Source organism: Melanotaenia boesemani, chromosome 21, assembly GCF_017639745.1.
Source record: "Melanotaenia boesemani isolate fMelBoe1 chromosome 21, fMelBoe1.pri, whole genome shotgun sequence".
NCBI lineage: Eukaryota > Metazoa > Chordata > Actinopteri > Atheriniformes > Melanotaeniidae > Melanotaenia > Melanotaenia boesemani.
Genome location: NC_055702.1, coordinates 5,017,835 through 5,042,591, shown reverse-complemented (window position 1 = coordinate 5,042,591; position 24,757 = coordinate 5,017,835). Strand labels below are relative to the sequence as shown.

The 24,757-nt window shown below is 39.9% G+C and overlaps 2 protein-coding genes across 2 annotated transcripts in view; both read right to left on the bottom strand.

Moving 5' to 3' along the window:
- Window positions 1-1,005: 1,005 nt before the first annotated feature.
- tap2t (transporter associated with antigen processing, subunit type t, teleost specific) lies at window positions 1,006-13,279 on the bottom strand. The gene is made up of 12 exons (XM_041973452.1): window positions 13,088-13,279; window positions 11,493-12,041; window positions 11,268-11,382; window positions 11,042-11,172; window positions 9,978-10,183; window positions 9,070-9,267; window positions 8,758-8,886; window positions 8,483-8,671; window positions 8,197-8,370; window positions 3,830-3,989; window positions 3,358-3,494; window positions 1,006-1,829 (listed from the first exon to the last, which is right to left on the bottom strand). Exons 2-12 carry the CDS (start codon window positions 11,995-11,997, stop codon window positions 1,635-1,637), a joined length of 2,139 nt encoding a protein of 712 aa, XP_041829386.1. The 5' UTR covers window positions 11,998-12,041; window positions 13,088-13,279; the 3' UTR covers window positions 1,006-1,634.
- A 5,446-nt stretch (window positions 13,280-18,725) lies between these two features.
- The window catches only part of slc16a5a (solute carrier family 16 member 5a), a 40,298-nt gene continuing 34,266 nt past the window's right edge, over window positions 18,726-24,757 (bottom strand). The window contains exon 5 of the mRNA XM_041973111.1: window positions 18,726-19,379. Coding sequence (XP_041829045.1) covers window positions 19,108-19,379 — 272 coding nt within the window. The 3' untranslated portion in view covers window positions 18,726-19,107. The remainder of the gene's footprint in view (window positions 19,380-24,757) is intronic.

Below are 24,757 nucleotides of genomic sequence, written 5' to 3'. Positions count from 1 at the left end.
ATTAAGCTGCCCTGGCCGCACGGGGGGGCTATGAGCAGCATGTAAACAAAGGAGCAGCAATCAGTCATCACCTGAAACTAAACTGGAGATATCCAGATAATTTTTTCGTCCATGGATTTAAGTACTTCTCAACTAGAAACTAAAACGCATTACTTCCCTCTGTGCTTCGTACCGTAAATGTCTTTTATTGTCCCTGACAAAGCATTTCTGATTCTTTCTGTACAACAGTATATAAAGCCATAAAATGCAGGATCAGTAAGTAATATGACTGATAAAAACAAATATCACTGTTTTACTAAATTTTGCTTCACTTTTTACATGAGATCACCCCTTTAGTTTTAATAACCAGTGCATTTTATCCTAAAATCTAGACCTTTTCTTGGTTGTTTATTTACTTCTAAGTTCAGATTACATTTGTCACCCTTTTTTTTCCCAGTCTGGGCCCCTGATCAGTACCCTCTCTTGAACATTAGTCTCCATCAGTATTAAAGCAGCACTATTTAACTTCAGCATCCACCTTGCATCCATCTCCGAACTTGCCAGCCAATTGGCTCGTCTCATCTCTTCCTCTGTCACTTCCATAATATAGTTAGTGTGGAATTAAAATGAGTCAGAAGCATTTTTCTTCTAAGTTGGAAACTTATGAGGTGTTGCTTTAAAACCTAATTGGTCAAATCTGTTTATATTGCTATAATCTTACGCTGGAAAAATTATTTTAGACTTAAATTGGGAGGTGCTCTGTTTATCACCTTAAAATTTGTTAGTTTTAATTCCTGTTTTTTTATGCTGATGTGCTGCGGGCCTCTTGGTCAGGTCACCTTTGTGAAAGAGATTATGATGTCAAGGGGTTCTTACCTAGTTAAATAAATGTTAAATAAAGTATATATACACTACCGTTCAAAAGTTTGGGGTCACTTTGCCATGGGATTCAATAGGGAAGTGACCCCAAACTTTCGAACGGTACTGTATATATATAAATCTTTATATTCTGTCTGACCAGGAGTTATGATCTAGTTTAAAGACTTGTAAACTTGACCTTTAATATTCATTTAATGACAAATTACTCAATTTTAATACATTTGTGGTGGTAAAGTACATCAGTGTTTTCTTTTACATTAAAAACTATTTTAATAAGTGCACTTTAACACACAAAAGATGTTAAACATAACTGAGATTTATTACTGTAAAACTCCTGTAGTTTCACCACCTCCATCCCTTATAAAATACAGGCTGTGTAAAAAAAATTCATAACTAGAAGCACTCAGAGAGCGCAGACCTCCACAAGTAGTAATTTTTTTGCCAATGATTGTGGACATTATTTTTGAGTTACAAGCTTCAATGGCAAAATTATCTTTATCTCCTCATAGTAAAGAATCCTTTAAAAAAAATTCCTGGATCTGGGCGGTGATCTGGATCACCCTTCAAAATCTAACCAGTTGTTTCTTAGTCCATTTCTGAAGTTTCCTGAAAATTTTATCAAAATCCATCCATAACTTTTTGAGTTATGTTGCTAACAGACAGACCAACGCTGCTGAATACACGACCTCCGTCTTGGCGGGGGTAATGAACATGATGAGAAGAGGCGGATGATCTGTACAAAAATTACAAAAATGTCAGGAACAAAGAGCCTTTCTTCAGCTGCTTCTATCGAACAGCTCCTCCTTCAGACGATGGTAGCGTCCTTCCTTGGCCATGAGTTCATTGTGCGTCCCCTCCTCCACCACTGAGCCCTTCTCCATGAAGATGATGTGGTCTGCCTTTTCCACGGTGCTCAGCTGATGGGCCACAACCAGAACGGTCCGTCCGCAAGCCAGAATATCCTGCAGCACCTGAAGAAGCAGGTACCAGGTTACATCACAAGCATTCAGGTATTAAATCTGGCCGTAATCTGCAGTCCTGCTTGGGTTTTCTATTATTATTGGATCTTTTTTGCATTTAAAATTATATTGCGAGAAAAGCAGAGATTCCTGAGAATTCCTGAGAATCTCTGCTTTTTACTTAAAAACAATTCCCAAGAGTGACTCAATCCCTGGTCACTGTTTAAATACAATGACATGGAAACGACACCCTGGGCCATTAAGTTGAATATTAACATAACTGTTGTGTAACATCTCCCACTGAGGCCATTAAAACCCTGCAGAAAGCTTTTGTTGTGTCCAGCATTCACTTCTTCAGTTAAAATTAGTCCTCAATGCTGACAAGTCTAAGCTAATGCTTTCTAATAAGAAGGTGTCTGAAACTATTCTAGTAATGTCCAAACGTAAAGTGGGAATGTCATAGAGGTGGTTTCTGAATACAAGTACCTTGGAGTCTTGACTGATGACTCCCTTACCCACCACCCACCCTTGTGAAGAAACTAAAACTCAAGTTGTTTTTTGTTTTTTTTTCTGTAATAAGTTGTGTTTTTCTTTTGAAGTAAAAAAGGTGTCTTGTCATTGGAACTTTTTTTATCTGTGCTAGATTAAGGTAATCCTTTTATGAATGCTTCGTTTTCTTGTCTTCAAAGGGTGGACACGGTTTATCTGCTTCTCTGCGGTTTATTACCAACTGTAAAAGCCACGACGCATCACTGTGACTTGTACTCATGAGTGGGATGGCCCTCTCTGGCCACTAGGAAGCAGGGTCATTGGTGCACATTTATTTACAAGGCTACGCTTGGACTACTCTCTACATTTAGAGAAGTGTTTATTCATACTCCTTACAATCAAATGATCAGTTGTTGCTCTCTGTTCCTCTTGCCCACACAGAGCTCGGGAAGAAAGCCTTTGTTCATGCAGCTTCTTTTTTCTTAGAACATGTTGCAGAAAGGCTGGGAACTGACTGAACTATGCCTTCAAAACCAAGCTGAAAGTATCAGAGACTGCCTCAATAACTTGTTTTTCTTTACCTGTGTTATATTAATGTTGTTTGCATGTTGTAACTGTGCGTTGAATTTTACTGCCTCTTGGCCAGGACTCCCTTGGAAAAGAGGTTTTTAATCTCAGTTGGATTTTCCTGGTTAAATAATAATTAAATGTTTCCTCTTAACGTGGTTTCTCCCAAACCGGAAGAGAGAGAGAACTGAGAGGTGAGGACGCAGGATTTATTTCCACTCCTTTAAAGTGGAAATTTAAAATATGTGGAGATGTGAGTTTAATATGTCACAATATTTAAACGTTTTCTGAACAGCAACATCTGGCTTTTGTCTCCTCACTCTTTGATCTTACTGAGCCCAGAATAATTAATTGAGATAAAAACATTTTGGATGTCAGAGCTCTTTATCCTTCTGAAGAAACCTGTTTAAATCCTGCAGTGTGTATTACTGTTAACGGGGGTGTTATTGATCAGATACACACTCAAACCATGTTTTGTGCTTACATCATGCTGTGTGTTAACATCCAGTTTGCTGGTAGCTTCATCCAGTATGATGACCTGTGGATCTCGAACCAGCGCTCTGATGATGGCGATGCTCTGTTTATGTCCCTCTGCAAGTTTTCCTCCACGTTCTCCAACATCTGTGTGGAAAATTCCCAAAATCTCCATCAGAGTCTTTATAGAAATATCTTATTCGGTGGCCTTTGATCACTGGGCACCTGACACATAATTAGAGCTTATAAATAAGCATCATTACTACTATGAAAACTTAATACTTAACCTTTCCAGTCTTGTGTCTGCAGCTTATGTTAGTTTCCTTTGTGGGGTGTCTCTTTGGGCAGGTATCAGCTAATGCATACACTTACAATATGACCATCTGAACAGCTTTTATCATTTTTAATACTTTATGTCATGAAAACTCTTTAAGACGACCATCTGTTAAATGTGCTGAATGTGTGAAGTGACGGCTCTGTACCTGTGTCATATCCATCCTCCATCTCAGATAAGAAGTTGTGTGCTTTGATCCTGTTTGCAACTTCTTCTATCTTCTCAATAGTGCAGTCCTTCAGCCCATATTCAATATTGTACCTCAGAGACCCCGAAAACAGCACAGGATTCTGGGAAACCAGGGCTATCTATACCAACAAATGAAGTGAAAACACATCAGTATTCATGCAGCGATCACTATCAGGACTGGAACCTAAGAGTTTATAATGGCTGTGCTGGTTTTGTATACAATGTTTTGAACTCAGTGTTTCCTGTGTCCTGCCCTTCCCATCAAGAAAATTGTTGTCATCAGGGTGGAACAAGCTGTTCAATTAGACTATACTAGCATGACAGTCATGAGTCTCCATCAGAGTAGACCAAACAAATCTGACGATCATGTTATTGTTCTGTTAGCAGCCATTACCAGATCATAATTTTAGTTAAAAGTGACTGATTAATGATAATATGCCATCAAAGACCAGATTAACTATCGCTCCAATTGTTGTTGCTGGGATGATTTACAGAAGCTGTTAAATACCAACATAAAGAGTTTATTCAGAAGGAAATTCTTTAATCCTTTACATTTCCCTGGAATGCCACAGGAAGATGTTTTCAGCACGACTGCAGAGCCTCATTATTCTAACTGGAGGAAATCTAAGATGACCAGGAACGTCTAACTACTGTCATGCAACACTTGTTGAACCAAATCTTTTTGCAGAGCTTCATGTTTTGTTTTTTTCAGCTTTTTTTGTTTACTGAGGTAACTTCATCTCTGTAGCTTGCATGTCACTGCCCACGATTTTACCAGCGTTTTCTCTAAGTTCACCAGCCCTACTATACGCAGACACTGCAGGAGTAATAATCCAACTTTACTGGACAGTGCTGTTCTCGTGGTTTTGTTACATCCACATATAATTGCTTGTTTCTTTTAAATGTCAATGCTTGGTAGACTTTTAGTTGAGGGTTTGGATTGCTGCATGTTGCACGTCATGAAGTAATCTCGGTCAACTGACCCTAAAAATGGAGATCTTGCCAAGAGGCAGCAGAATTTTGGTCATTGACTCGATGAGTCAACGCAGGTTTTTCTGACTGGATATGAACACAAACATGTTAAACAAGCAGAGATGACAGCAGATGAGTCCAAAACCTAAACTCTAATTTAACTCATGTTTGTGGTTCATCTGTTCAGAAGTTACAAACAGCCCAAAACTCCCTTTTAATTTGATATTATTCCAAAAGTAAAGGAAGTAAAGTAAAAAGGGAGTCCCTTTTATCTACACTTCAGTTATTTTGATGAGCAAAATACATTTTAGTCGTTAAGAACTCCTGATGACTGATTCAGACGAGAACAGCTTGTTGTCCACTCCTCGATGTTTTATATCGTTAGCCTCATAGCATAATTGCCTAAGTCATTTTTTTGGCCAAATTGTGATTCCTGCATAACTTTACTCTCCTACCACTGCTGCATCACCCTGCCTTTCTGCCCATGTCATTGGCCAATCACAACACTTTTTAGAATCCAAAAACACTATCTGCCTTAGTCATTTCTTTGACTTAGGCAGTTTTGATGCTACAAACAAAATGGCAGAAAGCATGAGAAAGAGGGCTCGGTTGTCCACAAGTGAAGCATTAGCTCTTCTCTTTGATTCCTTTTCATCTGGTAAGAAGTTCATATTTCTTAAATTTTCAAGACAGTAAATGTAAAAAGTCAATTAAAGGGATTATGAACTGTGTATGTAAATCACAATTATGTTATGATGAAGTATTGTAGCTAGCTAGCTAGCTACAATACACGTGGTTTACTGTATTAAAATACTCAACAGCACTTCATTTTCTGCTTTATTGTCAGGGAATGAAGTTGATATAGAGGAGTCAGAGGATTTAGATGAGAGTAGTCCTGAGAAAGAAGGAAATGATGTAGACATGGGGCAACAGATTGAAGAGGAAACAGCCAGTAAAGCCTCTAGAGCTGAATCAGATCCTGATTCATCATCAGAAAGTGAACCTGATGACAGTGTCAGGGATAAGGACTATACACCTGAGAAAGATGATTGCTCAGATAATGGTAGTGATACAGACATAGCTCAACAAAGTGATGGAGAAACAGAAGCTGCACTTGAAACTTCAGCTGTTCAACGTCATAGGCGCCCAAGACCACATACGTGGAAGCGAGAGGTGATAAAAGAGAAGCGTCTTAAGGGGGAGAGATACAGGAATACAAAGGGACAGGAGAGACCACCAAAGACCATGGGCCCACCCTGCACATCACAGCACTGTTTAAGGTCGAAGAAACGAAGTTGTGAACTACTGACTGAAGAGGACAGAACAATTATCTTCAACAATTTCTGGTCCATTCCCTCCTGGGAGACACGCAAGCTGTATATCCAGACTTTAGTCGAGAATTTGCCTATACAACAGAAAAAAGGTGGTGTTGCATCAAGGAGAACAACGTCTCTATCATACAACCTCCAACTGGCAGATAGATGTAAACTACCTGTGTGTAAGAATCTTTTCTGTTCAACACTTGGCATCGCCCCCAGAACCATCGGATCATGGTTAACTGTGGACATGAAAAACAAAACTGTTCCATGTAAACCCAAGACTAACAAGACTGGTCCACATGTCCCCATATCAGATGTTGACCAGACCTTCCTGAAAGAATGGCTCTCTGGACTGCCTACTGTCCCATCCCATTATTGCCGTCAGGTTCCCTCCTATCAGGATAAGAAGTTCCTGGAGCCAGGAACAGTTCTAAGTGATCTTCACAAGGAATATCAGAAAGCTGCTGGTGAAAATGGAACGCGTGCTGTGAGTGAGACATATTTTCGAAAAGTGTTCAGTGAGCAGCAATACTCTGTGTTCATACCAAAAAAAGACCAGTGTGATGTATGTGTCAGTGCCAAAGTGGGAAATACTGATCAGGATACCCTTACTACTCACTTGAAATTAAAGGCTCAGGCTCAAGCTGAAAAAGCCAAGGATAAAAAGGAATCCAGTGACAAACTTTCAGTGTGGACAATGGACCTTCAATGCGTTCTTCTCTGCCCCCAGACAAAAGCAAGTACAATGTACTATAAAACTAAATTACAGATGCACAACTTTACTTGCTTTAACATGACTAACAAAGATGGGTATTGTTATGCTTGGGAGGAGCATGAAGGCTCCCTCAGCAGTGAGGTTTTTGCCCATCTGCAGTCCAAACACTTTGATTCAATCCTAGAGGCCAACAGAAACATTGAGAAAGTCATTGTCTGGAGTGATGGCTGTGGATATCAAAATCGGTGTGGCACCATCAGCAACACCTACCTTCATCTAGCCATGAAGCATGGTGTCACCATAGAGCAAAAGTTTCTGGTTGCAGGGCACACACAAATGGAGTGTGACTCCATGCATAGCCTCATTGAACGCCGCATCATTAAAGATATTCACACTCCACGTGACTACATTGTCATCTTTGAGACCGCACGAATGCATCCATCTCCATACAAGGTGACTCAGCTATACCACAATGACTTCATGAAGTTATCTAGGGCCTATGTCACCAATATTCGACCAGGTAAAAAAGTTGGTGACCCCACAGTCCATGACCTCCGGGCTCTCCAGTACTTGGCTGATGGTCAAATCCGGTTCAAGTTGGATTTTGAATCTGACTGGGAGAACCTGCCTCAGCGAATCAGCATCCCTGAAGAACCATTCCAGTGGGTCCCACTCTTTCCTGCCCAATTGCCAATTACTCTCAGGAAATTCAATGACTTGCAGGCAATGAAAGCAGTGCTACCAAAAGTGGCCCACCAGTACTATGACAACCTCCCTCATCAATAGACAGTGTGAAAATGAGTCTGCACACCACCTGAGTTTAAGTTCGATTAAGGGTGGGAAAGGAAAACAGTGGTTAGAAGTTTAAGAGGTCTAAGGTTAGACATTAAGAAACAACCTGATTAAGGTTGAGTTACATCTTTGTTATATTTAGGAGAGTAAAACAACTTTATTTACGTTATGTTTTTATTTATATTTCAGAGAAAAAATGCCTAAGTCATGGCATATTCTGCCCAAGTCATTTTTATTTGTTAGGCAATTGATGATGGGTCTTTTCCTCTTCACATACTTGTTCACACATCTGGTTGAATGTACTATTATAATTTCAATAAAAAATACCAATGTGTTTTCAAAAAATTGTGTTTTTTCTTGTTTTCCAAAAACATTGAAATATGACTTAGGCAATTATGCTATGAGGCTAACGATATAGAAGTGCATTACATAAAAAAAACCCATAACTTTCTCAACAAGGAAAATTAGTATTGCTGTTATTTGATAAAATACAGCTGCTTAAACCTGGCTTTCCTGAGCCAATCGTACCTTCTGGTGGAGGTATTTCTGCTTGTAATGGTGGAGCGGCTCTCCATCCAGCAGGATCTGACCCTGCTGAGGTTCATACAGCCTCTTCAGGAGGCTGACGCATGAAGTCTTTCCACTGCCCGAGGGCCCGACCAAGGCTGTGATCTTCCTTGGCTGCAGCTCCATTGATATAGACTGCAAAGGACATAACAGAACACAAAGACCCATCTGTTGCTTTTTCCAACTCCAAATTAATATTGAACATTAGACTCAGATGTGTCAGACACAGAGTCTATGAAGCTGTTACCCTCAGGGCCGGTTTATCTGGAGCAGAGGGATAACTGAAGGTCACATTTTGGAAAATGATTCTGCCCTCCAGCTGCTCAGGAGCCAAGTCTCCCTCCTTCTGACACTTCGGTGTCCTGTCCAGATAGCTCAGCACTTTGGAAATGACTCCAACTGTGGACATCGTCTCTCCATAGCAATACATAATTTCCTGTGATTAAAAAAAATAATCCTCAGTGGCAGGCATTAGATGTTATTTATATCTTTAACATTCAGAATAAGTTTGACTCAGCTTACCCTTAGATTGTTTGACATGGGCTTCTGGTAAAGTAAAAAGGAGACCAGACTACCGATGGTGAGCTGGCCAGAGGAGATGAGTCTGCGGGCCAGAATCAGCATCACTACTTTTATCCCTAGACTCACCGCCTAAAAGAAATGAGTGTCAAGAGAAGAATTAGTATTAATATTACAATTTAGCCTGAATTAGTTAACATTCACTGTCAGCTACAGTAAAACTGGCCTTCATACACACAACCTCGCGTTAACTTGACGTCATCACTGAACAATAACCCTGCACTGATGAGTCCACTTGCTCCATGACATCCTTACCCTCCGTATGAGGCAGAAGATGGAGCTGTAGATTCCTAAACGTCTCCTGATGGCGCCCAACTGGTCCAGAGATTGTTGATACCTCCTCATTTCGCCTTCCTCTGCACTGAAGCTGCGGACTGTCTGAATACCGCCGATCGTCTGCGAAGCCAGATCTTTGTTCTGAGCGTGGCATTCCTGAGTCTGATCCTTCAGATCCTGTTTGATAACGAAACGAGAACATCAGCAGACACGTTCCTCTGCTCCCATAAAGTTTCAATCTTCCAGACTTTAATCATTTTAAGTTTTTTTTTTCTTCTCTTCTTCCTCTTCTCTCCATAAACCACATTACATTGTTTATTTTATTTGTTATGTTCTACAGTGAAACACAAGATTTATAAGAAAAGAAATAAAGTCAAGAGGAAGAGGCAGCAAGCAGGCAGGGTGTGATGGACACATGCTAATTCTTCTACCATCATTTGCAATGTAAATATAAATAAACTTTCTAAGTTTAGATTATAAGGACTTTTATTACAAACATTACTAAATTAAACTGTTCTCTCTTGTTTTAAAGGGAGTAGTTTATTTTTAAAGGTCCAAATTCTTTTAAATGAGTCAAACAGCCGTCTGGTTGACCATGAAAAACTGGATGTTCTACAGACAGTAGAGCTGATGTTACCATGAACCAAATAAAGTTCAAGAGCATGAATACAAAACATGATGCGAGAAATACTGAACATTTGACAACCCTTTTTATGGTTTGAAAAATGTTCATTTAAGTCCATTGTTAACCAAGCATGATGCATTCAGCAGCTGAATGAAGAGACTCCCATAACTATAAATTAAGGAATGATGTGTCAGCAGCATGTAACCCACCTTCCGTAGCTCGTCTCTGCAGTGGAGTTCGGGCTTTGTTTCCTCACACCTACCTTGGTCATGGAGATGTATTTGTTTTGGACTATGGCCAGGAGCGGCATCTCTATGCAGGTGAGCAGGGTGAGCTCCCAGGACAGGCCAAACATCACTCTGAACATCAGACAGGTTTTAACTGTGCTCCGAACCACAGCGTTCGCGTTCAGCGCTACAGTGCGACCCATCCTGTCGACGTCACTGTGCAGGCGGGAGGCGAGTTTTCCTGGATGTGGGAGAGATAAAAGGCAGGATGACGAAGATACTTAAACTTTTAATATTTCTTACAAACTGTAAAGTAACGCATCACCTCAAGTCTCACTTTGAAGTGACAAACTACTTCTAAATTTGCTTTACAAATGAGACTTGATCATTATTTAAAAATGTGAAAAACAACTTTTTTTGTTTCTTTTATTTAAAAAAATAAAATTCTATTAAAACATTCAATTCAAATCTAATAAATTCACATTTTAAATATTTAACAACAAAATTAAATTAAAGAATTAATAAGAAAATTAAACTTGGTTTGAATTTATTATATAATATATATATATAAATAGATTTAATTTCAATGACTAAAATTAACATGAAATTGAATTACAAAAAAATAACAACTGTGTCTTTAATAAAAATACATTTAAATAAATAAATGTAAACAGAATTTATCTAACTTCAATAAATAAAAATTGTAATAAAATTTCATTTTAAATAAACCAATTTTAATCTCGGTTAAAATCAAGTCTAACTTTGAGACTTTTAATTAATCAAAATATGTTTAACGTAATTTAAATAAAAGTATAAATAATAATGTTTAATTAAATTCTAATTCAAACGTATCACTTATTTTATTATTTAATAAAATACATTTCATTTTAATAAATTTAAATTTATATTTTTATTTTAATAAATTAAAATTAAGTTTCAATTTGTAACTTTTTTTGTGTGTTAAACAGTTTTTAAATAATCAGCCTCATGTGGGAATATTTCTATCAACATACAATCCTCAAATACCGAGCAGAAGTCATTTCATGATCATGTTAACTATAGTTCTTAAACATCTTAAATATCTTCAGGTGTTCCTCACCTGGGTTGTTCTCCTCAAAGAAGTGCACCTCCTGCTGCAGGAGGCTGTGAAACAGCAGGTGTTTCACCCTCTTGTTCAGTCTGGCCAACGTGTTCATAAACACACCTCCTCTCAACCCGGAGAACAGAGCACTGAAGTGAAAGAAAATTAAAGATTACTTTTAAAAATGCTGCCTGGTATCACTTTGTTATTATCCGTTACAACAGATTTACTAGTTTTTTTTTACCTTCCAAAAGAGAAGAGCACCAGCTGTCCGGTGGCAAAAATCAGGCTGGTTTGAGTCAATCGGCCACTGAGTATATCAATAAATTGCCCTTGATATAAAGGGATATAAGTATCACCTGTTAAGAAAGATAAATGACACAAAAAAATTTGTATTTTTAAAAGCACAATAAAATGGTAATAACTACCAAATGTTAAAAGCTATAGATTGTGTGTAAATCATGCTTACAGTAGACCGCTACGATAAGAAAACTAAAAGCTGCAATCAGACGAAGTGTGTCTGCTTTGAAAAATGTCAGCACCCTCATCAACAAACGCTTATAATCCAGTTTGTTGCTGTCCTTTCTCATCTTCTCATTCCCACTGAAGCCTTTTTCCCAGACAACACAAGCCACTGATGACGACACTGCGCCCAAAAGCAGCATGCTGAGGTCAGGAGCTGGCTCCGTGTAATGCTCCGAGGAGGGTTTCATAAGCATCCGTCCGGTTTCAAATACAGGAGAGAGTAGGCAGAGGAGAGCTACGAACCTACGGAGCACAGTCCTGGGCTTTCCATCAGTCAGTACTGAGGCGAAAACATGGAGAAAGACCCATTTTACTGCCCCAAAGGCCCAGAGTCCTGCCAGTCCCCCACAGCTGGAGCACTTAAGCAGCGCCAGCCCAGTCCACAGTACCGAACACAGAACCAAATTGAGAAAAATGATGAATAATCCACATGAAACCACATCCTTCATTTTTCTTTGATGGTGGGTCAGACTGTAAGAGGCTGAATCAGATCCTGGAACAAAAAATATTAGATATGTCAGACTTTCTTATTGCAACTGTGAGCTACAGTATGTTATTTAATCAATAATAAAATTGTTTGCAGCACTTTAGCACAGCAGAATATGAACTTCTGTAGAAAAGCCACTGCATCAAAGTCTTGTTTTCAGACTAGTATCTTTGCTCTGTGCTGCTTCTGTCTGATGAGCAGTGCAAAAATTTTATTGTGCAACTGGTAACTAAATAAAGATAATTCAATTCAGCTTTAATATTTGTCCTAATCTTTGTCCAGTGGCTGTTTAGGAGGGAAATTCCTTCAACAGCAAGGAAAGAAAACTTAAACTCTCAGCTGCTTTAAATCACGATTAAAAACTTTTCTATTTCCCATCCCCTTTTAACAAAACTGTAAATCCCTCACACTATAGCTTTTATTTCTAGTTTATCTTACTCTATTTAACCTTTTCTGATTTTCTTTTTTAAGTTGATATTTGATATATTTTTTTAATGGTTCTACACCCCACTGCAATGATTTTAATATTTTATTTAAACCACTTTGAATTACATGAAATGTGCTACACAAAGAAACATGCCTTGCAGTTTTATGTGGCTTTGCCTGAGTCTAATTTATCCTATATGTCTTTACTTTGTTTAAAACTTATCTAATATTTCTGTTACTATAGTCTTATCACCTTTCATCCTAAATATTCTGATACAGGGGACTTAAAAAAATAACTAACCTAAAAGTTCAAATTGCACATTTGTATGAGTAATTAGAAAGATTCAAACCCACTACAAGTTATCTGTGTTTTTCTACTTTAAGTATGTAAACAGAATATCACTGACACTTTTAACAGTAACATTTTACATATTTTGCAACCCTCATGTTTGTGCCAGTTGTTGACATTTTTAGCATGCTAGCTTTAGCTAGTTCATTTAACGTTTCGTCGTTACAACTGCTTAAGGTGAATGCTAACCAGTCTGCTGTTCAACAATTACCTGGACAAACCTGACATACTAAACTGTTTGAGCCAGAGGTTATCAGGTCTAGTTGGGATGACTTACCGTGTATTTTTGTGTTACAGCCCACTTCTTGCTAACCGACTGCTAGTAGGTGGATAACTTTCACTTTCACTTTTCTTTTGATTGACGCCCCATTGATTTGTGTCGAATACCAGGATTTGACACAAGTAACGTACACCTGGGAAAACTCTGTCTTCATTTCAGTGGCTTCCTCCCAATCTTAAAGACAGATAGATTTTTTAGTTTGTGTGCCATTTTTTAAAATTTAGAGCTTTATAAACAGTTGTTTCACGCATAGGCCACAAGATGGCAGCAGTTCCCATAAATTTATGCAGCGGCAGATGTACTTCCGGTCAGTTTTCAAAATAGTCAATTCCACTGAGATGTACAGTTTTCATCTTTTTATTTATTTATTTATTTTTTACTACAGTAAACTTCAATGAAATGTCACTGTTTTAAGGCTGATATGGTAAAAATTTGCATGTATGCACTGATTTTGTTAATGCTGTTTGTTTGTTTGTTGTTTTGTTATAGATAAAGTTCCTTTGAAAAGCCATTCCTTGTGTTTACTTATTATTCTGGCTTTACATCACTCATATATTTTGGCTCTTTCCTCATGCCCAACTGGTTTGGCAACATTTCCCCCTTGTTTCTGATTACCTCTTCTCTGTATTTTTGTATAGCAGACAAGCAATTTCTGCTTCTTGAAAAGATGCATTTGCTATTTGTTTAATTTAATTTCCTGATTTCAGCATTTTTTACACTGTTTTAGTGTATAAGACAATGTAACAATATAACCCTTTTATTGTACTAAAGCTTTAAACTTTCATTTTCTACAGGGATTTTGTGGACGCCTTCTGTGTCTGTTATTTGATGTGGAAGTTATATAAGTTTAGTTTTTAATGGTGAGACATAAAACTTTGAGGCCCCGCCCCACTATGCCCTTAGTCCATGAACCATGAAAAGACGGATCAATCTGAAGCCTGTCTGAACAGCTCAGCTAGTAAGAGGACAGATTTTTGTTGCTGAAGATGTGATCAAAGCTCTGAATTCAGCTCCTGAGTTAAAGATTCAAACCTGCTCAGAAACTCTGAGGATCCTCAACTCAGGATGATGTTCATCTGCAGCTGGAAGCAGAAGGCTCCATTTCAAAGCCTCAATGTTGTAGGAAGACTGATGTTAGTTTTTCCTTCTGAAAAAAAAGAGTGAAAAACTTGAACAAAGTTTATTAGTGTACCTATAGGAGAGTAGCTCACCCTGATGGGTGAAGCCCTGGGTTATCAGTAGAACTGAGATCAAACCCTCTGATAGACAGACTTTTTTTTTTTTCTTTTTTTAAACCCTTTGGATGCCAAATGAACAACTTGGAAAATCTGCAGCCGTGTATGAGAGGATAGCTCAAGGGGATAGTCCCCTGGCTGAAGTTAAATAAGCTGTAGGTTCAAATCCTGGAGTTTGCAGGTGCTCTAAGTTAAATATTTCCAAATTTAAGCTCTTCCAAGAGTCTAGTCTGAAGTACAGCATGAAAAGCTTCAATGCGAAAGCTTCACATATCTGGAAGAATAGCTCAGGCTGGTAGGAGAACACTCTGGATGCAGGAGGACCTAGGATCGAAACTCTTCATTCAGCACATCAATTTTCATGTCCAATGGCCAAAATGAAAAGATAAAAGCACCACGAGAACAGGTTTGCGTGTGAAGGGTCCTCAGTGGCGTGGTGGGGTTAGCAGAGAACCATAAGTCGCCAGTGGTGCAGCGTCTAGTTCAAATCCTGCCCGTTACCGGTACCTGGATCATAAAACCATCCTGCTGTGTCCCCTCCCCGTACTCTGGGGAAGGTATAAACAGGGGGTTATACATCAAGAAACTAAAACTAGCTAGAATTTTACTGGGACCATCAAAGCGTGGCAAGCTGGCTAAATATGAGCAATTTAGGAAGACAACATGGCAGTTGCTGAAGAGGAACCATGACGACTAGAGACAAGTAGCAGACACGACAACAAACTAGAAGCTTGATGATGACAACAAGGAGAACACATCACTGGCTTCTATAAGGAGTTTAAGAGGCTTGGTCTGGATTGGCCAGCTGCTCTATACAACAAGATATATCAACTGTATGATGACACCTGTGGTACAACCCTTTTACAGAGGTACAAGCACATACATACATATTCTGTCACAGGTGTCATCTGTGTTGATATATGCCTGCTTTAAAACATCCTATTTCAATGGGGGATGTTAACTCCTCCTTGTGTCTGGCTCCCCCTTGCCATAGCATTTAGTGGCCTCGCCCAGAGACAAACTTGGGTCTCCTGAGTGGGAGAGCTAGTCAGCAGCTTGATGTGCCATGCTTGATCTGTGTGTATATCATCTAAAAAATGTTTGTGTTTTGTATATCCTATTAGGAATTATAGGCTTCACCTCTGATGGGACAGTGGGGACTTGAACTTGGTACGTCTAGAGAATAAAGCACAGAAGTATCCACTTCACTACTTCTCTGTGATGGCTACACTATGGCAGGTACCACATGGTTGCTCAGTAAAATACCCACTCAGCTGTACCACACATGCTGGAGTTGAGGTCTGTTCATACAGTCAACCTGCAGACATCTTACATGAACAGATTATTTTAAAGCTTTGACTTGTGTTTGACAGTTTCTCTGTTGATTCTCCTGTCGGACTGATTGCCAGGTTCCTGGATGGGGCCATTATGGTCCTGGCTTACCTTGTGGCACAGCTTCTAATGGTCAGCAATGGAAAGACTACTCTGTTCCATAGGCTGTGAACATGAGACAGACAATCCTCCCATTATTACTGTTATTACTTAAGTACTTAAGTAAAGCTACTGAAAGTCTTTTCAGACGTGTGTTGCTAAAATTGTTTTGTTTACTTTCTCAGAACAGTAAAAGATTAACAGTATTTGCTCTTCTGTGGGCATGATTAAGACTGAACCCGATGTCGACTTAAAACCTGAGGGTGGTAATTATCTCACCTTTAATCGTTGTGTGAAAGAACATTTCGTTCTGGCTCAATTCAAACGACATATTTTGATTTGACAGCAGAGCTTTAATCCAACACATCTGCACTGTGCACCAAGTTGCAGCTATAAAATCTCCAACTTGCTGCTCCATCTTGTGAAACCAGCAAATGCTGCATTCAATAACAACTTGACATTTTTTATTTTCAAACTGGAATAAAAAAAAGAAATGCTGCAAAAGATTTCTTAATTGGTGATCTAAATAAGGTTTCACGGTTTGTTACTCAAAATGGCAGAACTAGAATTTTTATCAAAAACGTCTCAAATCAAAGGATAAATTCAGAGTAATTCAAGCAAATGTTTTATTGTTACCTTTCGCACATCATCACCTCTGAATGAGACAGTCAACACAGAGTGTGTCCACGTGCTAAAGGTCCATGCTGCTGCAACCCAGATGGTGTTGCTGCACGGACGTCCTCGGGTTTAGAAACAGTCTCATGCAGAAGTGATATGGTGTAAAATAAACCGTTTTTAAATCAAATTGACATTTCTGAGGTTTGAGTTGTTTTCAGATTTAGCTTGCTGATCAGGAACAGTTTGATTCTCCGAACTGAGCGCGCTCCAACCGTGTCTACCACAGATAAGACAATAACTGCTCAGAAGTGCTCCATACAACCTCCCTTAAAAATAAAACATAAAAATGTCAGGAGGTCTTTAGCACATTGTTAGCTAACTTGTTTTTTGGTGCAGCAGAAAAGGTGTAACAGGTACATTTGTCCACTTAATGTCACAACAAGGTTGAAACTTGAAAACTATACATCAGTATCGCATATGCTGGCTGTTGTTTTGTCTAGCTGGGAATTGATGTGATATTATTTTAACTCTTAAACCTCTCTAAATGATAGTGAAGTATAAATGTGAAAGAAATGTTAAAAGGTCTCTTTATGAGTTCTTAAAAATGAGCAAATCAGCAATGAGCAACAATGTGTACCAATCACATTAGACATTACAGATGAACATCACCCAACAAGTCGTCACGTGGCAGGAATGTGGGTGGATTATGAACCTGCATGCTATCCCATAAACTAAGCCTCTGTACAGAAGAAGGGGGATGATCCGGTTTTTGACCTTGTATTGGTATAACTGCAACAAGCTGTGCCATTGATCAAAAGAGCTGAGAAAGAGGTTGAACACCTTTCTTTTAATTTTTCAGAAAATCATCTAAAATAAATGTGAATAGTTACCATGACAACCCATCTCTCGAATGTGATTATTAAGAACTGATTAACTGAGATAAGCTAACTGCTAATTAAAAACTGCAGAAGTCAGGGGTTCAATGAGATGATGTTCAACAAAAGTGCAAGAACAACCTCCAAAACAAAAACAAAACAAAACATTAAGCTAATCTACAAGATTTCTGCTGAGAATTTTATTTTTATTTATAAGTTATGATTGTGTTTTAAAGTTTCCATTAAACTGTTTATATGCATAGTGAAAATTCACAAAACAAGAACAACAACAAAAGCCCTGATGGTGAGTCGACAAAGCAAACCAAAAGATTTTCATTTTCAGGCTCTATGATGTTCAGGTTCTCAGAAGTTTTCATAAATAAACTAACTTTCTTTTGCATTTTTAAACTGTTTTAACACATTTCTCCTATTTTACTACTTTTTTAAAAATCTTTCCTCAAAAGTAGGTTTGATTTTTCTCTCTCCTTGCCTTGCACTAGTCACTAGTAATTGCACACCTCTGCTACTTACTCTCATTTAAACTTGCAAACACAGGACCTGGTTTAACTTAAGTTGATTAGTTCAGTTCTTAAGTCTTTGTAACGGCTTCCACTTTAGGGACTCTGCTGTGATGTTGACAGGATGTAGCACTGATGCTTGAAAAACTAAAAAATCTTAAGTTCAGAAAGGGAGTTTTCCAAAAGAAATGATAAAACATTGGATTGTGCCACACAGAAGCAAAAAACACAACTTTTGAAATAACATGTGCTGGAAAAATTAAGTAAAATTAGTTCTATTCAGCTACAATAGGGGAAGAACCTCACACCAAGTGTAAAGCACAGAAGTGGAAGTATTATGGTTTAGTGTTGCCTTGCTTCCTCAGAGACTGAGCTGGTTTCAGATCAAAGACACATAGAAGTATAAATTCAGCATCTTATAGAGTGCTTTAAGACAATAATCTCTCTAAGAGGCCAGCTCTGGTTCAACTCCAACTTTCAAAATGGAAATAACCCTGATTGGACTAACAAATCCAACAAGAATAGGTTAATCAAAGGAGACATGAAGGTTTGTGAAATGGCCAAGCCACTGCCCAGAATTGAATTTCATTGAAATGTTGTAGCAGTTCAAACCAGCATTACATGCAAGAAAACCTTCACCTGAGGCCACTCTACACAGAGGAGGGGTGAAAAACTAAAGGAGGTTTAGCATACCCAGAGAATAACAACATCTACTGATGGGCTAGTATAATAAATTATTTAAAACAACACATTTCCTTGCTGTGTTGTTTCTGATTACCACTTTTAAATAAAGGCACTGTTTCAAAGACAATTAATGTTTGTCCTGAAGTTAAAAAACCAACTTTATTATTCATGGGAGGTATTTAGGGGTCCCCCGATATTACTCATTTTGGTCTTTAGAAATTTGTTTACAAGTAGAAAAATACAAATTGAAGCCTTATCCTTTATTTTTTTTTAGAACAGAGGCCTCAATCTGGTGCATGTCCTACTTGAAGTGTGGTCGGTTGCATCTACTTTATGTCTGCAGACTCATCATGGATAAACACAGCAATGAAACATTTAAGCAAACATAATTGATTATAAGTTATTTCTTTCACAAACATCTTGGCTTGATTAAATGATATACTGTACATCATTTGTGACAGATTATGTGATCAGGTGAATAAGATCAGCAGCATTTTACAATAAACAGTACAATCATGTTGTTGTTAGTGCACATCTGTTCATTTTGGTAACTTAGTCAAACAGTGTAAAGCTGCCCCAAATATCACCATTAACTTGTAAAACTGTGAGAGCCAGAGTGTGGCGTTTGTTGACAGTGATAAACGGTGTGAGCTGGTTTAGACGCTGGTGATGTGCTCTGCCCCGTTGGCCGAGGACTTGTCTTTGTCTCCCTCCGTGGGCACGCTGCGGTACTGGCAGCCAGGAGAGAGGTCGACCACCGGCCTCACCGGGTCGGGCTGAGCAGGGGGCTGACCCCGCTTTGATGCCTTCCTCTCCTTTTTATCCAGCCAGCAGAAAGACACGATAAGGAACACGGCAGATGAGGCAACGACGGCGCTGGAGGCAAAAAAGACGAAGAAATACTGTTTCGTGTTGTCCACAAGGATTCCTGTCAGATAAATGAAAACAGTGTCAATGAATTTTTTATCCGAGGGTGGAGGCAAGAACAGATAAGTTGGTAAATTCTCTGATGAGATTGTCATGCTTGGAATCAATTTGTTGGCTGGTGTGATAATAAACTGATTATTAACACAAAAAAAACTAAACATATGATATGATCATTGATTTCAGATACAGTGCTGAACACAGTCTTCCATGATGAAGATGTTCAGGTTGGTGAGGTGTAGAAATACCAGGCTACTGGGTTTCATCCCAAATTGAAATGTGATGTAAACACAACTTTGTGATCTAAATAAGCCAAAAGAGGATTTATTTCCTAAGAAAGTTAGCCACTTTTACTGTTTCTTAGTCAGTTTCATGTCATTTTTATTGTTCTTTTATCCAAAGCCTTTTAAAATGTTCTTATATTTCTTGGTTTTATAGATTTTTGTATTAACCCTTGTGGGCCACCAACGACCTTTTTTGTCCCTTTGGTAAAAGATTCTCTAACATTTCACATTTTTAGATGTGTTGCCTCATATAAGATGATTTTTGTAATATTGTGTTTTTCTCTAATTCTAATTTTAGTTGTTTTTTTTTAAAGGTCAATGGGACACCAAAAACAAAATTCCCACCCTTTCTGGTTAAGAGACAAAAAAAACTTCCTTCCAAAAACTCCTTTAAAACATTACAGATTTTTTGTCACACTGTTTTGCTCACACTGTTTTATTTATTTGCAGTATTATCAAAGTCAATGTTGAAACAACAGCTCCACAATATGTATAATATGGAAAATAACTCATTTTATGTACTTTTTTTTCCATTAAAAACAGTGATATCATGCAATCAAATAGATTTTAATGGAATTTAAAATGTTTAAAATAATTTAAAAGATTTCATGTTTAGTAGTTTTGATTAAGACGGAAGTTGATGGAAAGATTTGAGCAAAACCACTTAAAAGAGTAGTAAACTGAAGCATCCAACAAAGTTGAAGATTGGAACAACAGGAACACTGCCAGGATCTGCTCAAAGATTATTGGATTATTCAGAGTCTCTGTGGGAGACTCGGATAAGAAAGAAGGCCGTCACATTTTGGCTGGTTTGTGATGAAGCTTTCGAGTCACCACCACCGAACTCACTTAAATAAAGAAATTGTTTCTCCAAGTCATAGTTTTCCTTCAGCCATCAGGTTAAGCACTTCTGACAGTAATCTTGTAATTAACTGATATTCTTCCAGCTAAGGTTTATTGCCAGAATCAAACCTAATCTCCATGCTTTTATTACCCCTCGCTTAGACTATTACAAGTCCTTGTATGTGGGAACTGAACAGTCTGAGCTTCAACGCCTGCCGCTTGTTCAAAGCACAGCAGCTCGTTTCCTCACTGGGACAAACATGTGAGCACATAGCTCTGGTGCTTTCCAACTCCACTGGCTTCCAGTCCAGTACAGGTTTGCTTTAAGAGTCTTTTATTTACCTGTCTGATCTCATTGTACTGCAACGGCCCACCAGAGCACTTAGTTCAACCAATCAGATGGTCTTGGAGGTTCCTCTGTCCAACTTAAAAACTATAGGAGTCGAGCCTTTTCAGGTGCGGCTCCTACTCTGTGGAAAACTCTGCCTTTAACTGTGCGGTCTGCAAACAGTCTCTCCACCTTTAAATGTTTGCTCAAGACACACTTGTTTGCCTTGGCCTTTAGCTGAGTACAGGCGCCTATTAGGAATTTTATGTTGTAACTTTGTTTGTTGTACCTGTCTTTTTTGTCACTGCATTGTTTTTTGTTTGTTTGGCTTTTTTTCTGTTGTGGTTTGTAAAGCACTTTGGAGGCTTTGGCTGCATAAATGTGCTATATAGTAGAAATAAACCTGACATTAGCAATAACATTAAAATTGATATTTAAACCTGGTCTTTTACTCTTCCATCTTTCTGTTTACTATTATTTAACTGTTGTTTGTTTGTTAATGTATTTATTATACTCAACTCTGGCCGTCTGCTCTTTTTGTGCAGACGTAAGCCATAGCTTTGTTGGTTGATATGTGGATGTGGAGGAGCTACAAACAAATTAAAGTTGTCTGAATTTGAAAGTGAATCTAATTAATTGCCAGTGAGAATATGTTTTTACAAAAAACAGCAACCAAATTTATCTACAGTAAAAAACAACAACCTCTGAGCAGCTTTCACGCTTTACGTTTAAGGTGTTTCTGTTCACCCACGGTCACCCATGGCAAACAGGTGTCTAGCGGAGGGATCAGACGAAGTGCTGCTCAAATCACCCCTATGATGATGAGAAAGCAAGGACCAAGGTTTCCCTTGCCCGGACGTGGGTCACCGGGGCCCCAGGCCTGGAGGTGGGGCACTGAGGTGAGCTCTAGGGACGTGGACTGTCACCTCTCTGGCGGGGAAGGAGCCTGAGCTGGTGCGCGAAGTTGAGCGGTTCTGGCTAGATATAGTTGGACTCATCTCGACGCACGGCTTGGGCTCTGGAACCACTGTCCTTGAGAGGGGCTGGACCCTCTTCCATTCTGGAGTTGCTCCCAGTGAGAGGCACCGAGCAGGTGTTGGCATGCTCATTGCCCCCTGACTTGGTGCCTGTACGTTGGGGTTTACCCCGGTGGATGAAAGGATAGCCTCCCTCCGCCTTCAGGTGGGGGGACGGGTCCTGACTGTTGTTTGTGCTTAGGCACCAAATAGCAGTTCAGAGTACCCACCCTTTTTGGAGTCCTTGGAGGGGGTGTTGGAGAGCACTCCTTCTGGGGACTCCCTCGTTCTGCTGGGGGACTTCAATGCTCATGTGGGCAATGACAGCAAGACCTGGAGGGGGGTGATTGGGAGGAACGGCCCCCCAAATCTAAATCCGAGTGGTGTTTTGTTGTTGGACTTCTGTGCTCGTCATGTACTGTCCATAACAAACACCTTGTTCAGACATAAGAGTGTCCACATGTGCACTTGGCACCAGGACACTCTAGGCCGCAGTTCAATGATCAACTTTGTAGTCATGTTGTCGGACTTGCAGCCGCATGTTCTGGACACTCGGGTGAAGAAAGGGGCGGAGCTGTCAACTGATCACCACCTGGTGGTGAGTTGGCTCAGATGGTGGGGGAGGATGCCGGTCAGGCCTGGCAGACCCAAGCGTGTTGTGAGGGTCCCCTGTCAGAAAGAGTTTCAACTCCCATCTCCGGCAGAGCTTCAGCCATATCCCAGGTGAGGCGGGGGACATTGAGTCCGAGTGGGCTGTGTTCCATGCCTCTATTGTTGAGGCAGCCAGCCACAGCTGTGGCCGTAAGGTCGTCGGTGCCTGTCGTGGCGGAAACCCCCAAACTCGTTGGTGGACACTGGCAGAAGGTATGCCTATCGGGCCTTTTTGGCCTGTGGGACTCCAGAGGCAGCTGGTGGGTAGCGGCGGGCTAAGCGGAGCGCAGCTTCGGCGGTCGCTAAGGCAAAAACTCGGGCATGGGAGGAGTTTGGAGAGGCCATGGAGAATGACTTCCGGACGGCTTCGAGGAGATTCTGGTCCACCATCCGACGGCTCAGGAGGGGAAAGCAGTGCTCCGTCAACACTGTGCACAGTGGAGATGGGGGGCTGCTGACCTCGACTCGGGACGTTGTGAGGCGGTGGAAGGAATACACTGTGTGCAGAATTATTAGGCAAATGAGTATTTTGACCACATCATCCTCTTTATGCATGTTGTTCTACTCCAACCGGTACAGGCTTGAAAGCCTACTACCAATTAAGCATATCAGGTGATGTGCATCTCTGTAATGAGAAGGGGTGTGGTCAAATGACATCAACACCCTATATCAGGTGTGCATAATTATTAGGCAACTTCCATTCCTGTGGCAAAATGGGTCAGAAGAGAGATTTGAAATTCTGAAAAGTAAAAAATAGTGAGATGTCTTGCAGAGGGATGCAGCACTCTTAAAATTGCCAAGCTTTTGAGGCGTGATCATCGAACAATCAAGCGTTTCATTCAAAACAGTCAACAGGGTCGCAAGAAGCGTGTTGAAAAAACAAGGCGCAAAATAACTGCCCATGAACTGAGGAAAATCAAGCGTGAAGCTGCCAAGATGCCATTGGCCACCAGTTTTGCCATATTTCAGAGCTGCAACATCACTGGAGTGCCAAGAAGCACAAGGTGTGCAATACTCAGGGACATGGCCAAGGTAAGGAAGGCTGAAAAACGACCACCACTGAACAAGACACAAGATAAAACGTTAAGACTGGGCCAAGAAATATCATAAGACGGATTTTTCTAAGGTTTTATGGACTGATGCAATGAGAGTGAGTCATGATGGGCCAGATGGATGGGCCCGTGGCTGGATCAGTACAGGGCAGAGAGCTCCACTCCGACTCAGACGCCAGCAAGGTGGAGGTGGGATACTGGTATGGGCTGGTATCATCAAAGACGAGCTTGTGGGACCTTTTCGGGTTGAGGATGGAGTCAAGCTCAACTCCCAGTCCTACTGCCAGTTTCTGGAAGACACCTTCTTCAAGCAGTGGTACAGGAAGAAGTCAGCATCGTTCAAGAAAAACATGATTTTCATGCAGGACAATGCTCCATCACACGCATCCAAGTACTCCACTGCGTGGCTGGCCAGAAAAGGACTAAAAGAAGAAAAAATAATGACAGGGCCTCCTTGTTCACCTGATCTTAACCCCATAGAGAACCTGTGGTTCCTCATCAAATGTGAGATCTACAGGGAGGGAAAACAGTACACCTCTCTGAACAGTGTCTGGGAGGCTGTGGTTGCTGCTGCACGCAATGTTGATCGTGAACAGATCAAGACGCTGACAGAATCTATGGATGGCAGGCTTTTGAGTGTCCTCGCAAAGAAAGGTGGTTATATTGGTCACTGATTTGTTTTTGTTTTGTTTTTGAATGCCAGAAATGTATATTTGTAAATTTTGAGTTGTTATATTGGTTTCCCTGGTGAAAATAAATAAGTGAAATGGGTATATATTTGGTTTTTGTTAAGTTGCCTAATAATTATGCACAGTAATAGTCACCTGCACACACAGATATCCTCCTAAGATACTAAAACTAAAAAGAGCCCCACTCCAACTTCCAAAAATATTCAGCTTTGATATTTATGAGTCTTGTGTTCATTGCGAACATAGTTGTTGTTCAATAATAAAATTAATCCTCAAAAATACAACTTGCCTAATAATTCTGCACACCCTGTACTTCGAAGACCTTCTCAATCCCACCAACACATCTTCCGATGAGGAAGCAGAGTTTGGGGTAGCTGGTGTTGGCTCTCCTATCTCTGGGGCTGAGGTCGCTGAGGTGGTTAAAAAGCTCCTCGGTGGCAAGGCCCTGGGGGTTGATGAGGTCCGCCCAGTGTTTCTTAAGGCTCTGGATGCTGTAGGGCTGTCTTGGCTGACACGCCT